Raw genomic sequence first — 17,187 nt, 5'->3', positions numbered from 1 at the left:
ATATATAGTTTATTAAAAAAATGGCATGCCTCTACTTTTTCTATATGTCCTCTATATAGCTTATTAAAAATCTATAACTATTAACTATATATCTTATTAAAAAATGGCATACTCCATTTTTTTCCTATATGTCCTTTTATTTGATCCAGGATCTTGCAAAGTCAAATGACATTTAATTATTACTTCTCTTTAGTCTCCTGAGGGCTAATTGTTTTTCCATCTTTCCTTACCTTTCATGAACTTGACATTTTTGAAGAGCACTGACAGATCTCTCTTGTGTATACCTCAGTTTGAGTCTCTCATGACTGAATTAAGTTTGTGCATTTTTTTGTAAAAATACAACAGAAACAATATTATGTCCTTAGTACATCATATCACGGGCTCCAGAATGTTGATGTGTAGTTGTTAATCATGATCATTTGCTTATGATGGTTTCTCCTGTGCTCTTCATTGTAAAATCACTCCCTTTTAGGGAATGAATATTTTGTTCATGCATTTTTTTGATACAAGCCCTCCTAAAGCATTATCCTTGGGGACCTAGGAGGCAGTCAGTCTCCACTCTAGAACTGGCATTACCTAAGCGTGCCCATGCGGTCTCCTGAAGCTAAATGTTGTCCATTGGGGCTGATACAAACAGAGCGAATGCCTACACGGGGATCCATCAGCGACCCATCAGCTTTGTCTCCTCCAGGTAGCTCAGTGTCCAACAACGCCTGAGTGTTCCCATCCACATAGATGATCTTAATGAGATCCTAATGGGAGAGATAAGAAGAGATGGATAAGGTAATTTTGACACTGCACAGCTGTAAGCATAGAGTAATGCTGTAACCCTAAACTTATAGAGGCCAGTCAAATAAAAGTGGAATGATCCAAGATCAGGGTCCCTAGTCAAAAGCTGTGGACATGGAGGTACTAAGTATGAAGTGGGGGCCCCAGGCTCACATTGCTGAGGATGTTTCGGTGCAGGGTAGAACCATGTACTCCGGAGCTCTCTGTGTTCCACAGGCGGATGGTGTTGTCTGAGGAACAGGTAATAAAGGAACTTGGGGGCAGGCAGGCCTGGTTACTGTCCTTCACCTCAGGATAGACCTTAAGGGACAGAGGGAAAGAGTTAGCCCTCCATTTGAGAGGCAGTCCTTCCTGCTCAAAGAGATAGAAACAGGAATGAAATCTAAGACAGAATGCTAAGACTTAGCCAGATGCACGACATATAATAAGGAAGTTATATACTCTACAGTGTGAAAGGAAAGCCCGTGAACCTAGCACCTCCTATGTGCCATGATGCCTCAGTTACATCATTTCATTTTATTGTTAGAACAATTACATGAATCAGGGACATCATTTTACAGTTGAAGAATCCAGATGAGGCTGAATCCAAGATAAGGGAAAACTAAAGACAGACAGAAGCACATAGACTGAGATCCATCAAGCATCAAGCTCAAGCCCCAGGATGTCATTGGAGAAGCAGAGAGGCAGCAGGAATATAAGGTTATATTTAGGGTTCCTCACTTTCTGTCCTCACAAAGGTATTCAAACATATCCTATCAGTCTCCAGCCAGCCATCTCACGTACCTCTACACTCCAGACACAGGAGGAATGATACAGAGCTGAGTACACCTTGCCCACTTTCTTGGGGTCCCTCACATCCCAAACATAGATGCTGTGGTCGTTGTATACACAAGATAGCCATTGATTAGCTGGATCAAAGGTCAGGGCAATGGTGTCTGGATACCTGGCATTGACCCCTCCAGAGAAGAGGCGACTGTGGGAGAGAAGACAAAACGTTATGAAGAGAAGGCAACTCATGAAGGGACAGAGCATGAGGCACTCTCTCCAGACCTACAGATTTGAAAGTAAACCCTGAGAGAAAAAAAGTATCCCTTAAAAGACACTATCTGGGAGTGGACCCAGCACTAGCTGCTGCGTATGGTGTTCTCCAAATGAACACAAGTTCACAGAACACCACTATTAGGCAAGGCAATTCTGTGGTTACATGGTTCTATAATTATGTCTGTACAGAGACAAAACAAGATCACCATACAAACCACAAAAATGGGGTTGGTAATACACCGCAGTGGTACAGCGAGCACTTGTCTAACATGAAAGGCCCTGGGTCCTATCTCTAGCACCTCAAAATCACCATCATCACCATCATCACCATCATCATCATCATCATCAACTTAAGGCATTTGCCTAACCACAAAAATAATCAAACATCACCTTTTTTCCTTCTAGCATGATTGATGGCTATGTTTTTACCATATCACAGCTTCACCCCAAATCTTTCCCTCTAGTGTTTAAAGATTATTAAGACATCCAACTGTAAAACTGATCCCATTTCCTAACATCATCCAATCAGATTTCCTTTTTTTAATTAAAATATTTATTTTTATTTACGTGTATGTGTCTGTGTAAGTGGGTGAGTGTATACATATGAGTGCAGTGTTCATGGAAGCCAGAAGAGGGTATTAGATCCCCTGAAGCTGGAGTTACAGGTGGTTGTGAGCTGCCCAATGTGGGTGTTAGGAACTGAATTTGGGTCCTCTACAAGAACAATGCATGCCCTTAACCACTGACCCATCTCTTTAGCCCCTTTGAGCAATTCTTAAAATCATCTAAGATAAACCCCGATTTTTTTTAACAAGCTCTTCGTTACATTCACTGACAGAGACAGTCCTCCATAGTATGCAGTTTCCTTGGTTCTGACAAGTACTGAGAGACACAAAGCTGTCTACAAAGATGTTCCTGGTAATTTCTGGTAATGTTCCCTGAAGTATGGAGTGATGCTCTGAATGGAGACAGGGGGCCCACATAGCTCACCTGGCCTCAGTGATGCTGGCAATGTCTGTTCCGAGGGCATGGGGTCTAGGTAGGGTGCTGAGGAAGTGCAGGTTGGAGGGGTTAAAAAGGCGCACAGTGCCATCCGCACAGCCGCAGAAGATGTACTCGTGGCTCACAGAGATACAATGAGCCACTGTGGTCTGTGGGCAGAGTGGGTCAGATCAGTAAGGGGTATCTGCCTACTCAATCTTGTCTTTTCCTTTTCAACCCCTTAGCAGTAATCTCTTGTGAAAGGAAAGACTCGACAAGGTGGGAGCAAGGGAAAAGCAGTCCAGTTGCTCTGTCCTGAGCCCCTCAGCTGTCATTGAGAGATGCCCTCCCTCAAGCAGCTTGTAGCCAGAATACCTACAGCCCTGCACAGTTGCGTTTTGGGTAGAAATCAGGGAACTTCTAAGGGATCAGAGGGACCAATGGGATAAAGTAGGAAAATCTTGGCAAGGAGGAGGAAACAGCTAGAAGAAAGGACTAGGGGCACTTACTGTGAATCTGTCTGTGTTCTGAGCAGAAGAGGAAAGCAGGGGAGAGAGACAGAAGAGAAAACGCAAAGAAGGCAGGTCACTGGGGCTGGCCCCGAGTCTTCTCCTAGAGTCCCCTCCTGCATGCACAAAGGCCTAGCTCCTGGTCTAGAGTTCTAGCACCAGTTCCTCGCTGATTTGAAACAAGAGCAGATTCTGTCCTGGAGCCAGAGTTACTTACTCTTAGCTCCACCCATTTGTCCAGAAGTCTTCGATCACTGAACTCGCATAGCAGCCCTGAGGATGTGATACAGAAGGTGCTGTCTGCCTTTTTCCCTCGGCCACAGGCCACATCAGTGAACAGGTTGTTCCGCAATTCCCCCAGCAGCCCTGAGCGGCCCAGCAAGGGCACAGTGGCATTCACCTGTAGAGATATACCACCATCATCTCTATCCATCCCAGAACCTGCTTCTGGAAGCAAGATGCTCAGGAGGAGAGGGCAAGCACAAGCTCCCCTGCTCTTTGAGACTACTCCCTGGCCTAGACAGATTTAGTTCATCCAAAATTTCTGTGTGACTGCTGAGAAGCAGAGGGCAGTCAAGTGAAGCTGAGCTTCAGATTCTCACCTTTGAGGTCTTACTGTCATCAAGGTACCAGAATTTGATGTGCCGGTTGCCAGCAGTGACAAAGTAGCTGCTGTCTTCAGAGAAGGATACTGCTGTCACCCGACTGGACACCTTGTTGGAGGCCACTACAATGTTTTTCTGGAGGAAAAGTAAAAAAAAAAAATCAAAGCTCTGTCCTGTGGGGCTAAAAAGAAAGTTCTCTAAGAATGGAGAAGAGCTAGCAAGAATTTCTACTTGAAAAAATGTTTCTAGAGTTTTCTGGTCAGATGCCTGGCGTGGTGGCACACACCTTTAATCCCAGCCTTGGGAGGCAGAGGCAGAAGCAGAGGCAGGCAGATCTCTGTGAGTTCAAGGCCAGCCTGGTCTACATAGCAAGTTCCAGGCCAGCTGGGGCTACAGGGAGACCCTGTCTCAAAAAGACCCAAAAAAGAATTTTCTGGTGAGAAAAAAGGATGGGAGAAAATCCTTTTCCAGAGGAATTCAAAGGTTTAACTCCTTAGGTACATGGGAAGATATACAGCTAGCCCCTCTAGCAACATGCTTGGCACCCAGTCACTACTTTATGCTTCAAATAATTTTCAATCATGAGATGGAAATCAGCAAGGGGGAGTGACGTAGCTCAGGTTAGCAGTTTCCTGACTCCCCACTGCCACTGGAACTCCTACAAGGAGGTCAAGGCTATCCCCCCCAGCCCACTTACCTTCCAGGACCAAACGTTGACAATCATATCATGCTGGTAGCCCACGGAGACTATGTACTTGGCACTAGGAGAGAATGCCACACAAGCCACGCCATACTTATGCTCTTGTAGCTCTGCCACCTGGCTACATTCAGCTACATCCCAAACCCGCACGGCAGGCATGTGCCCACTCTACAGGGAAGCAAGAAGAGAGGACTGTAGAAAGGTGTGCAGCTGCCTTAGTCTTTCAGGGTGAGGGTCCTCACCTCTTCAGCTTCTGAGCACCATTTCTTTAATGGCCAACAGGCAAGAGCACAAAGGCATAGAAGAGGCACAATAAGTATCTGAGGGCACCAACAATTACCAGGATTTCAGTATCCCATACCTCTGTATTTGGTCAAAGTTCCATGAATTTTTACCTGATTCTGGTAAACAGCCAGGCCTAAGAATTATTACCATCCATGTCTATCTACTTCTGCCCCTGTCTCCCTGAAGACTGAGGGTAGAGGTATTCCTGGTATGCCCAGCAGAGGGCATCTAGAGATAAAGAATGTTTTAGGGTGGTGGTGGTTTTCAAAGTGTGAGCATTAGCTAGGAACTGCAAAAAAAGCTGTCTGGGGTCTGTGTACCTGAGGTAAAAAAAAGAAAGAGCTTGTCACCTAGCTTGTCAACCTGAGTTTGAGAGCCCACTCCCCCACATTTAAAAATTTTTTTTTTTTTTTTTTTTTTTTTTTTTTTTTTTTTAAGAAAAGCCATCTGGGGAATCCCAGTACAGAATCAGATAACTCTGGGAACAGGTCCAGCCCTGTGCCTTCCCAGTGGTTCTGATGCACATAAATGCTTAAGAACCATTGCCTAAGGTACAGCAAAACCCAAATTTTGGGAGCTAGGCATGGTGGTACACACCTTTAATCTCCAGCACTGGGGGACAGGGGTAAGAGGCAAGTGGATCTCTGTGAGTTCGAGGCCAGTCTGGTCTACATAGTGAGCTTGAGGTCATCCAGGGCTATATAGTGAGACCCTGTCTCAAAAAAAACCTCCAAAAACAACCACACGCGCACACACACACACACACACACACACACACACACACAATCAATCAATCAATCAAGCAATCAATCAGCATTTAGGATCAGTTCAAGAAGTCAAGTGACAAGAAGCCCTAACTAGACACAGGATTGTGGCTTTCTGTTGAGAGCAGGATACCCTCCCTCCACAATAATACTGCCCTTTTCCTTACTCACCTCTCCAGTGACCAAGTACTTGCCATCAGGGGAGAAGGCAAGGGCCGTAATAGTTTTCCTATAAGAGATAGAACAGGCTTGGTTGGACCTGGCAGACTGACTGTACCTTCTCTCCCTCCCGCATAGTTTCTCCCAAGGTAGGACCAGCAGACTCAAGGGCATATGTGGCACTTCTCTATCTGGCTTCAGGGCTAAACAAAGTCAAGTCCCCAGAGCCCCAGGCCCTTGACCAAGGGCTTCACACAGCTCCTAGAAGGAAAAAGTGTTCCTTAAGACCAGGTCCACATACCTGGAACTGTTGAGGATATGGTGTTGTTTGTGTTTCCTGGGATTGAACAGTACAACCACACACCTAAGGAGATGAATGAGACATCAGGCTTAGCACCAAACCATAGCTCCTCAAGAGCCTACTCGGCTAGTAGTCATCCAGCAGAGCTAACAGGTCAATCAAGTTCAAAGGGACTCCACTGCTTTCTCCTGATAGCCTGTCCTTGTTTCCTTTCCCCACCCAAGAGAGTATCTCAGCAGCTCCAGAGGGTACAAAGGCTCTCTGTGGAAGCTATTCACTAGGAACCTAAACACCAGCTGTGTCTGATTATATCCACAAAGGGCAGCAGAACGCAGGCCTTCCCACACAACTTTTGCACATATCCCAGGAAGAGATACAAAATGGAAGAATAACGTGATTTTATCAACTTAGGCTTCACGTTGCAGTCAGTTCTCAGGCTTAGAGCCACATGTGTCAATCATTTGTGCATAGAAGGTATGCTTCCTGCCATTGGTTAAGGAAGAACATGGGGGATGTTCAGGGTGCTAGAACTGCAGGGAGGCCCAGTAAGATGGGGGTAGGGGGAGTAGAGACAGCTTGAGAGGGCCTTGGGAATGCGTTATAGTGCTTTAGGGCTTCCAGCTGAGCCAAGGAGTCCTTGGTTCCAGAGCCTAAGAAGGACCTTCTGACACCAGAAGACAAGCAGAGACTCTGTCCCCCTTTGCAGAGAAGGGCAGAGGCAACCTCTACAGCTAGGGGGGGCAGGGCTGCCAGATGGGATCAGATCCAGACTCACTGTCCAAAAGCAGCTCTGGGGAGGGAAGCTAGTTAACAGGCATCAATGACAGTAAGTTGGAAGCCAAGGGCCAGACAGTATTCTTGGTGGGCTCCTTGGCTATGAGCGGGCCTCAGTCTATTGTCCACCTGCTAATCTCTTCATTCCCACTGGGGCTAGCTAACAAGAGCTAGTCTGGAGGCTGCTATGCCAAGGAAAGGGAAGGAGGAGTGAGCAGACAGCTAGTTCCCCCAAACCTGAACTTCTGTAGTGAGAAATTAGAAGAGGTGTAAGGTACTAACAAGTGCTAAGCATCTTAGGCTCAATAAACAAATTCAGTGTACAGAGTCTCACATGTTCTTCTCTGGAGATACTGGGACCTCAAGGAGGCCAAACATGTCCAGAACTTTCAGACTGACCAACAGGTTTGAAGTCATGCATCCTTTCACCTCTAATTCCCCTTATCAACCCTTCCTCAACTGTTTTATTTCTTCTCTCCCATTCTTTTCTGTTCCCTTTTCCTATTTCTTTCTCCTTACACTTCTTACACTAACTCCCTTCTAGAGTACCATGGTCAGGAAGGTTTTAAGTATGACAAAAGCCACATAGAGTGGCATACCCCTGTCATCACAGTACTTGGCAGGCTGAGGCAGAAGAATCATAAGTTTTGAGAGCAGTTTGTGCTACATAGTGAATTTGAGGCCAGTCTCAAAAATATAAAATAAAATACAACAAAATCAAGATGGTTCTAGAAACTTTGTGCCCTATCACTTTTGAACAGGAATATGAAAAATACTTGTCAATTATAGTTCAGACTTTATGAATACAGATATTTATATTCTAAGATTTTATTTAGTAGGTGCCAAATAATACCCTCTAGGCCTGCCATCATCAAATTTAGAACCTAGAGAGTTTTCTATGACTAGCTGCTATTTTCTGAACCTTCTTATAATTATGTGACCTGCTAAAAGGCCCTCTCCAGGCTCCTCTCTAGCAAAGGTGGCTAATCTGTTAGGTTACAGCTTTTTGATTGCTAACAGATGAACAGTGGTGAAGGGCTTCTACTCTCTTGAGATAGAATTCATCTAACTGAAATAAGGACACACAATTTAGCCAAACACATTCCAAATACAGAAAAATTCAGTGTTGAGGGCTTTACAGTAAGCCTCCCTTAACCTTATCATCCGAAAGCAACACAGCAGCCTCTAAACAGCACTGTATTTGACTACTTTATTTAAAAACTTCAACCAGGTATGGTGCCACATGCTTCATATCCTAGGAGTTGGGAGGTGAAGGCAGGAGAATCAGAAATTCAAGGTCATCCCCTGCTAGAGTGAGTTTAAGACCAGGCTGGATTAAGGGACTATGTGAGATCCTGTCTCAAAAATAAAATAAAATAAAAGCCTTTTTTCCACTACATACGAATTCTGAGTCCGTATGCAATACAACTTCCTATGTTCCCTCTATTTCCTAAATTCAGCTTCACAGTGGAAGGAGAGCAACAATGTGCATGTGGTGTGTGTGTGTGTGTGTGTGTGTGTGTGTGTGTGTGTCTTCCTTTTTGCTCTCCTTGCCTCAGTATAGCATAGGGAATTTTCAGACATAGCAAGGGAGGGAAACACAGATAGAGGCCCTTAACCTGACTTTTTACTTAGATTTGGAACCTACCCAACACACACACACACACACACACACACACACACACACACACACATTCTGGGGGCGGGGGGAGGGAGAGGAGAGGGAGAAAGAGAGACAAAGAGACAGAGACAGAGAAACAGAGCACACTCCCATGTATAACCCCCATAGTCACAGCTCCTGGGTGGGGAATGCAACGCAGATGCTGAAGTGAGTGTAGAATATTCAAATCTCCCTGTGTATAGTTTGACACCCTCCCAATTGAACAGGAGGACCTATTTTCAAAACGTCTGAGGAGCCTCCTCGGTCTTCTTCATGAACTTTAGAAAACAACTCCGTCAGCTACGGAGAAGGTGGGGCACAACTGGCACCAGTCATTGGCTTTTTACTTCCATGTCCCTGACAGACAGGGTGAGCCCTTGCAGCAACACTCACTGAAATCCTCAATGTAAGAGCACTGGGTTGGGATGACCCAACAGGTCGACTCCTGTAACTCAGAACTTGAGGGTACAGAGAGATTGCTCATTCTCACAAGGAGAGAGTAAGGCCTCAGTCCCTGCAGGCCTCAGTTCAGGGGAGTCATACTGTGGCATACCAGTGCCAGGAAGAGCTAAGCCCTTCCCATCCCTGCACAGGCCTAGGCTTGCTGCATTCTCACAGAATATATCTCCTACCATTCTCCATCCTCCAGAAGGTAGAGCCAAATGAATGCCAGGATGAGCCATGACTGAATCAGAACATAGGGAACAGGCCCAGAGGGTTCAATCAGAAACAATGTCTTCAAATTTCTTCTTTTAGAGTAAGTAAAATCAGAGGGGATTCAGAGGCACTACTGAAGGTCGTTCAAGTATAACTCAAATGCCACCCTCTAATACTATTATAACCCTCACCCTACACATTTTCTATTGTACTTTACCATTACTGCTGATTCTCCAAAGCATAGAACAACTAGTAATTTTCAACATAATTTACTTTGGGGGGGAGTATCTATCACTAAATTGCCAGCTCAGTGAAGACATTTTTCTGTTTTGTTTACTGTTAAATCCCCAGCTCCAGGAAAATAGGCACTCAGTATTTGTGAAGGCATGAATAAAGCTTTAAGTCACTAACAAACCAAGCATGGAGGTACATGCCTTGGGGGTAGGTAGAGGCAGGCAGTTCAGAAGTTCAAGGGTTATATAATGAGCTCAAGGCCAGTCTAGAATACAGGAGAGCCTGTCAAAAGAAAGATAGAAGAAAGGAAAGAGAAAAGAAAGAAAGAAGCATTAAGTCACTGGCTAAAAGGCCTTAAAACTTTGCTGAGAAACCTCTCAGGTAGCAGACATAGACCTATGAACTAGAGTCATAGGGGCAGGTCCACAGTTCTCCCAAGGCACAGGCATGACTTGCTGATACCCAAAGGCAATACAGTGGTAGAAAGATGAAGAATATTGTGTCAAATAGATCTGTCTATTAATAAACTGTGTGGTCTTGAACTTGTTGCTTTACTTTTGAAAAGTAAATCTCAATTTCCCCATCTGTAAAACAGAAGTAATATCCACCTCACAGAATTATTGCATGCAAAGGAATCATCATGGTGCTTGTAACTGGGCAAAGTGGTGAATGCCTTTAATCCCAGAAAAGGAAACAGAGATAGGCAGATCTCTGTGAGATGGAGGCCAGCCTGGTCTACATAGCAAATTCCAGGCCAGCTGGGGTTACAGGGAGACCCTGTCTCAAAACAAAACAAGCATGGTGTTTGTAATAGTCCTTCCTTATTGCCAACTTGACTTAATCACCACAGAAACACACCTCTTGGAATGTCTATGAAGATGTTTCCAGAAAGGTTTAACTGAGGAAGGAAGACCCCCCACCCCATGTAGACAGCAGCACTCCATGGCTTGGGATCCTGAACTGAATGAAAATGAGAAAGCAGGTGGTTGGAGAGATGGCTCAGTAATTAAGAGCACTGGCTGCTCCTGCAGAAGACCCTGGTTCAGTTTCCAGTACCCACATGGCAGCTAACTACTGTCTGTAACTCCAGTTCCAGGGGAATCCAATGCCCTCTTCTGGCCTCCGTGGGTATTGCACACACAGGTACACTTAACATGCAGGCAAAATACTCATCTACATAAAATAAAGTTTAAAAAAGAAAAGAGAAAGCAAGCTGAGCATGAGTTTTCACCTCTTTCTGCAATATGACCAGGCACTCCACATCTCTGCTGCCACAACTTTCCTGCCATAACGGACTATACTCTTAAACCATGAGCCAAAACAAACCCTTCCTTCCTTAAGTTGCTTTTGTTAAAGCAATGAGAAGAGTTAACTAACACAGAAAATTGGTACTGGGATTAGGGCTGTTGTTGCTATGATAAACCTAAGTGGTTAATAAGCTTTTGGAATTGGTTTGTGGGGGGAGAAATGTGGAAGAATGTGGAGCTGCAGGCTAGAGAAGCCCTAGGATGCAGAGCTTAAAGGACCATTCTGGTGGGAGTTTGGAAGATCAGCTAAGAGAAATGTAGGAGCTAGAGAGATGACTCGGTAGTTAACAGCACATACTGCTCTCCAGAGGACCTGAGATCAGTTCCTAGTACCCACATGGGGTGGCTCACAACTGCTTGTAACTCCAGCTTGAAGGGATCAACACCCCTGACCTCTTTGGGCACCTTCACTCAGGAGCACAAACCCACAGATGAACACACACACACACACATATACATAATTAAAATAAATCTGAATTTAAAAAGAAGAAGAAAAAGAAACTCAGCAGTCTAGGCTTGGTTCATGAGGCTTCAGAGGGAATAAGGACTGTATTGGGAACTGGGCTAAAGGCCATTCATATTACATTCTGGCAAAGAATAGTTTCATTCTGCCCTGATCCTGAGAACTCAAGAGAGGAAGAATTCAAAAGTAACAGATTAATTTACTTGCAGACGAAATTTCAAGGCAGGATACCATTCAGACTGTGCCATATTTACTGCTCACTACTCTGATCCATGTTTACAGTGAGAGAGAAGAGCAAGTGGAGCATCTTTCATAAAGATATGAAAAGTATAGAGCTTGGCAAAGAAAGGCACTTAATAGAAAAGCTGCAGAGAAGGAGGGTACAGAGAAATGGTTAAAATGGTTAAAGACTCTCTTGCTCTGCACTGAGACAATAGCAAAGGTGTCCTGAGGATAAGACCTCACTGAAGGCTCCAGCTTATAACAATGCAAATAATGGCTACCGAGGGCAATACTTTCTGAGGATGAGTTTCGAACGCACACAAAGGACACTGCAGCTGTGATCCAAAGGGGCAAGCTATATCTTAAACTGGTAGCATAGTCCATATGGTGGCACTGGTTTCTCAGGCATGAAGATGCAAAAGTGAGTGGGTCATGGAGGCTTTCGCCAAGGTTCCAGAGAGTTGCTGAGGCCAGGAAATGTTTGACAGGCCTGGCATTTCTGCAAGAAGGCCCTTAGAGGCCACTGAATGAAGCTGAGAAAGTGAAGCCTAATTTCTAATGGAGGTTCCTGGATATTAGAGATGCCAAGACTGTGAGATGTCCATTGAGAAAATCTGCAGACATGGAGTGGAGCTGGTCCAAGAAAAAGTCTATGTGAACCACGGGCAGCAGCAGAGCAGGAGAGATGAGACTTCCCAAGCTGCTAGAGTCCAGAGAATTCCATCAGGCGCTCCATTTGCTGGATATAACTATAAGGTTTAGTGTTTGTCCTGCTGGGTTTTGGTCTTGCTTTAGTCCAATCTTTCCTTGTTATCCTCCCATTCTTCCCTTTTAGAATAGAAATGTTTATTCTGTGCAGTTGTTTATTGGAATACTTACTTTATAGAGGATCATAGTTAAGAATTGCCTCGACTTTTGAGCAGTATTCAGACTGTTAGGGACTAAGGACTATTTAGAGATGGACTAAATGCATTTTTTCATTATGAGATGAAAATGAGCCTTTAGGGGCTAGGGTGGAATGTCACTATTTAAAGTGATGTGTCACATGTCAAGAGGTGCTACTGTGATAGTTTATCTTCACTGTCAGCATGCCAAGATTTAGAATCGCCAAGGAAACATATCTCTTACTATGTCTATAGAAGCGTTTCCAGAAATGTTTAATTGAGAAGACTCACTCTGAATGTGGGTGGTACCATCTCATGGGCTAGGGCCTAGACTAAATAAAAAGGAGAAAACAAGCAAAGTACCAGCATTTATCTCTTTCTATCTGACTGTAGATAACAGTGTGGCCAGCTAACTCATGCTCCTGTCAGTATGACTTTACAGCCACACTGTACTGAACCCTCAAACTATGAGCCAAAACAAATCTTTCTGAATGTTGCTTTTGTTTTTTGTTTGTTTGTTTGTTTGTTTGTTTGTTTGTTTGTTTTTTTGGTCTTTTTGAGACAGGGTCTCCCTGTAGCCCCAGCTGTCCTGGAACTCACTATGTAGACCAGGCTGGCCTTGAACCCACAGAGATCTGCCTGCCCCTGCCCAACTTTTTGTCAGGTATCTTATCATAGCAACAATAAAAGTAACTAAAATAGCTGGGCATGGTGGCACACACCTTTAGTCCCAGCACTCTGGAGGCAGAGGCAAGAGGAGCTCTGTGAGTTCAAGGCCAGTCTGGTCTACATAGTGCGTTCCAGGCCAGCTGGGGCTACAGGAAGGCCCTATCTCAAAAAAAAAAAGTAATTAACATAGCATTCTTGGTCATCTTCTTGGAGGGTATCTTGATGCAAGGAAGGTCCAGGAGATCAGCTGTTATAACAGGAAGCCCAACTTGGCATCCCATACCATACATTCTAGAAACTAGTGAGTTACTAGGGTCATTCAGAATCAGAACTACAAACTATTCCTCCAGATTTTATTTAATTATTCCAAGAGATAAAGATGCTAACATGATATCTGGAGCATCCCTGGTTGTGGTCCTCTTTAGATACTTGGATTCCAATGTCTTCCAAAAAAATAACCCTTGAGTTAGGCCATGAGACCCATTGATATTTGTTTCTGTGACACTTTACAAAGCCCGCCTCAAAAACAATTTGAAAACCTAGTTGTAAAATGGATCAGAAAAACATGAAAAAAAAAACTGACTGCTAATAACTCCACAAATTATATGACCAGCAGTAGTTATTGCAGGATATTCTTCTCTGCACAGAGGACTCCAAACATAGTCTTTCCCCAACACTCTCACATGCTACTTCCTTCTTGTCATGCTGCTATCAGTTCTAATGTCAACCCCCACTGAGCCCTGATGACCACCAATCTTTTTTGTTTCTGATTTGATTGCTTATTTCATCATTTATTCTGGTGATTAATATTGATATCACTCCAGTTATCAAAGAACTTGAATGCTGTCTCATATTTATTTTCATAAGGACAGATGAGCTGGTGTGTTACTCTGCTTTACAGATGAGGAAACTAAGGCATGGAGAGCATAGCTGACTTCTGGTTAGTTGGTCTGTGCCAATATTTTTTTAAAGATTTTTATTTTATACATATGAATATTTGCATATATGTATGTGTACCATGTATGTGTCTGGTGTATGTGGAGGCCAGGAGAGGGTCTTGGATCCTCTGAAACTGGAGTTACAGATGGTTGCGAGTTGCCATATAGATGCTGGGAACCAAGGTCCTATGCAAGAGCAGCAAGGGCTCTTAACCACTTAGTTATCTCTCCATGCCCCTGACTACCCAATCTTTTGCCAAGTATTTTATTACGGCAACAAAAGTGACAGTTACTGTCTTTTCCGTCACCCTAATTTTTCAGAACACTTATCGTTCTTTGATATTACCTTGTCCATTTACTTGTTTACATGCTATTGTCTGATCACCTTTCTTGATTCTAAACTCCACAAAAACCAGTCGTGAGAGACCCTGTCTCTCTTGTTCACTGCTATATCCCTGGTGTCATTCTAGAGCAGGTTTTTAACAAATACCTGCTGACCACATTAATGAAGGATTCAATGAACAAACTTGTGGGGAGAACTAAGAGTCCTGGTTTGAAGTGAGTAATATAAAGAAAGTCAGAAGGAAAAGCACAGAGGACACTGATGTATATGTGTCCCCTTCATATGATTTCACCAGGTACCAAGTCCAAGGATTTTCCTCCCAGGCCCATCTGGTCTCTCCACTGGCAAATACCTACACAGGACTTGCCTCAGAAGGCCTATGTTTTTCAACACAGCTTGTTTCTAGAATAGAGTTCAGGAGGAGATTCCATGGTTTCTCACTCCGTTCAGTACAATGATGCTGGGATCTCATCATGAATTCCAACAGAAAAGGAGAGGTTCCCTCTTCTCTCCACTGAAACAACAAAGATACCTCCTCTTAGCCTCTTTGTACTTCCTACCCTAGTGGTCAAAAAGCAGCTCTGGCCAGGCATAGTGATGTATATCTTTAATCCTAATACTCAGGAGGCAGAGGCAGGTGGATCTCTGTGAGACCAGGCGAGCTGTGGCTGCAGGGAGTCTCAAAAGAAACAAACAAATAAACAAAGCAGCTCTGTTCAGAGCACTCATTAGGTTAGACTGGCAATGGGAGCCAAGGCCAATCAACTCCAAAGAGAAACAGGGGCTAGGAAGCCAGCTAGGAAAAACAAAACAAAAAAAAAAAAAACCTAGCTCAACTAATAGGGCTCAACAAAACCAGGTCCCTTATGAAGACTGTTTTAGCATCCCAGAGTAGGAGTGTGTGGTGATTAATGTTGATTGTTAAGTTGACAGAACGTAGAATCATATAGTGACAAAGCACTAGGCATATCTGTGAGGGAGCTTCTAAACTGGGTTAACTTAGGTGGTAAGACCCACCCTAATGTGGGTGGTACCATTCCATGGGCTGGGGGCCAAATGAATAAAAGGGGAAAGCAAGTTAAGCACTAGCATCCATTTCTCTCTGCTTTTTTTTTTAATTTTAAAATTTTATTTATTATTTTTATTTTACGTGTATGCATGTATTGCCTGCATGTAGGTAAGTGCACCCATGTCGTACAATGCCCGCGGGGGTCAAAAGAGGCTGTCAGATCCCCTGGGATTGGAGTTATGAATAGTTGTTAGCGGCCATGTGGGTGCTGGGATTCAAACCTGGAGAGATGGCTCAGCGGTTAAGAACACTGGTTGTTCTTGCAGAAGATCCGGGTTCGAATCTCTCTGCTTTTTTACCACAGGTGCAATGTGACTGGCTGTCCTATATTCCTACTGCCATGCCTTCAGGAAGCAAGGAAAGGTTTATTCTGGCTTCCAGTTTGAGGGTATCTTTAAGTTATCCAGTTTGAGGGTATCTCTGTCATAGCAAAGAGGAAAGTAATACAGGGGGCTTAAAACAAGACAGGTGAAGGCTGGGCTTCTGGTGGGGAAAACAATAGCAAAAGGAGAGTTCTGGAGAAGAGAAGCAGAAGCTACTAAAACTGAAGGGTCCTGGCCAGAGACTCCATACTTAGCTGGAGTCCCAACCTACCTCTGCCTGACATATGCCTACCCCTTTCCCTATGCTGTTTCATTTCCTCTCTGAAAACTTTGTTTTGGTTTGATATCTGCTGTTAGGCCTCTAGGAGAATTTTTGAGTTTTGTTTCTCTTCTTGTTTCTAGGATACTTGAGCTAGCTCCTAAAGCAACAAGAGCAGCAGGAACAAGAGTGGGGGCTGAAGGTAGTACAAACATAGGAAGAGAAGGCAGAGGGAGGAAAAGAGTCTGCTGGGGCTCACTCAGACTTTGGTGGTCTCCAGATACTCTAGAAGCTCAACAGAGAGCTCCAGCACAGAAAAGAACCAAAACTCTAGAAAGCAGCAATTTGCAGAAAGCTCAACTGCAGTTCTAAGAAACATAAAGGTCAGAGAACAGCTCGGGAGTATTGCCTAGGGATGGCCAAAGCCAAGCACACTCTGGAAATCTCCCAGAAGGAAACCACATACCTTACCTGGAAGGATGAGCTGGGCTGGGAGTGCCCATAGAGATAAGCACATACTCAAAAGCTCCAGGCCTGGCATCCAGAGGTGGGCGGGGAAGGAGGGGGCAGAGCTCCACAGAACAGTACCCTAGACCTTTCCTGCCCAAGGCTTACTTCCAAGAAGAAGGAACCTGGCTTTCCCAAGCAGAGGCAGGAACAAAATGAGTGGAATTCCCCAGAGCCAGGCAGCACAGGGCTATCCAGCAGGGCAGCTTGCTTCTGGGGAGAGGAAGGGAGGCCTGTCCAGTCTCTGCCAGGTAAAGTCAGTGCAGCTATCACAGGGCCCCCACTATAGACACCAAATATCACAGGACCCCCTCAGCAGAGACACTGACCCTAGAACCCAAGGGCAGAAGTCTCCCTGGCACAGACTAAGCTGCCTATAAATTCAAATGGCAGGTAGACAGTTTAGAGAAAACACAAAAAGTTTGGTTGTTCCCCACCCCATGCCATTTTGAGTCAGAGCTCTACAGTCAGGTTACTTGAACTTGAACTCCAATACAGGCACTAGCTATGTGATCTTGAGCAAACTGCTTCATCTTGAATCTTAGTCTCCTTCTCTAAACGATGGAGGTGATAATAGTACTAATCTCACAGGATTATTCTGAGTATTTAAATAGTTCATGTAAAGTGTTTAAAAAGTACCTGGCACAGAATCAGTACTTGATAAAGGTAGTTTTTTGTTTTTGTTTTTTTGGGGTTTTTTTTTTTTTTTTTTTTTTTTTGTTTTTTTTAAAAAGGGTTTCCCTT

At 44.2% G+C, this 17,187-nt stretch overlaps 1 protein-coding gene across 3 annotated transcripts in view; it reads right to left on the bottom strand.

Annotated features, from left to right (window-relative positions):
• Positions 1-17,187, bottom strand: part of Mapkbp1 (mitogen-activated protein kinase binding protein 1) — a 60,225-nt gene that overhangs the window by 10,833 nt on the left and 32,205 nt on the right. For 2 of the 3 annotated variants that reach the window (XM_008846803.3, XM_008846804.3), the window contains 10 exons: positions 6,135-6,197; positions 5,846-5,903; positions 4,623-4,793; positions 3,923-4,060; positions 3,538-3,720; positions 3,321-3,338; positions 2,821-2,981; positions 1,573-1,762; positions 943-1,089; positions 577-752 (listed from right to left, as the gene is read on the bottom strand). In XM_008846803.3, coding sequence (XP_008845025.1) covers positions 577-752; positions 943-1,089; positions 1,573-1,762; positions 2,821-2,981; positions 3,321-3,338; positions 3,538-3,720; positions 3,923-4,060; positions 4,623-4,793; positions 5,846-5,903; positions 6,135-6,197 — 1,305 coding nt within the window. The remainder of the gene's footprint in view (positions 1-576; positions 753-942; positions 1,090-1,572; positions 1,763-2,820; positions 2,982-3,320; positions 3,339-3,537; positions 3,721-3,922; positions 4,061-4,622; positions 4,794-5,845; positions 5,904-6,134; positions 6,198-17,187) is intronic. The other variant, XM_008846805.3, reaches the window with a different exon arrangement.

The sequence above is a fragment of the Nannospalax galili genome, unplaced genomic scaffold (genome assembly GCF_000622305.1).
Source record: "Nannospalax galili isolate Female #2095 unplaced genomic scaffold, S.galili_v1.0 scaffold342, whole genome shotgun sequence".
Taxonomy (NCBI): domain Eukaryota; kingdom Metazoa; phylum Chordata; class Mammalia; order Rodentia; family Spalacidae; genus Nannospalax; species Nannospalax galili.
This window is presented reverse-complemented; position numbering and strand designations above follow the sequence as displayed.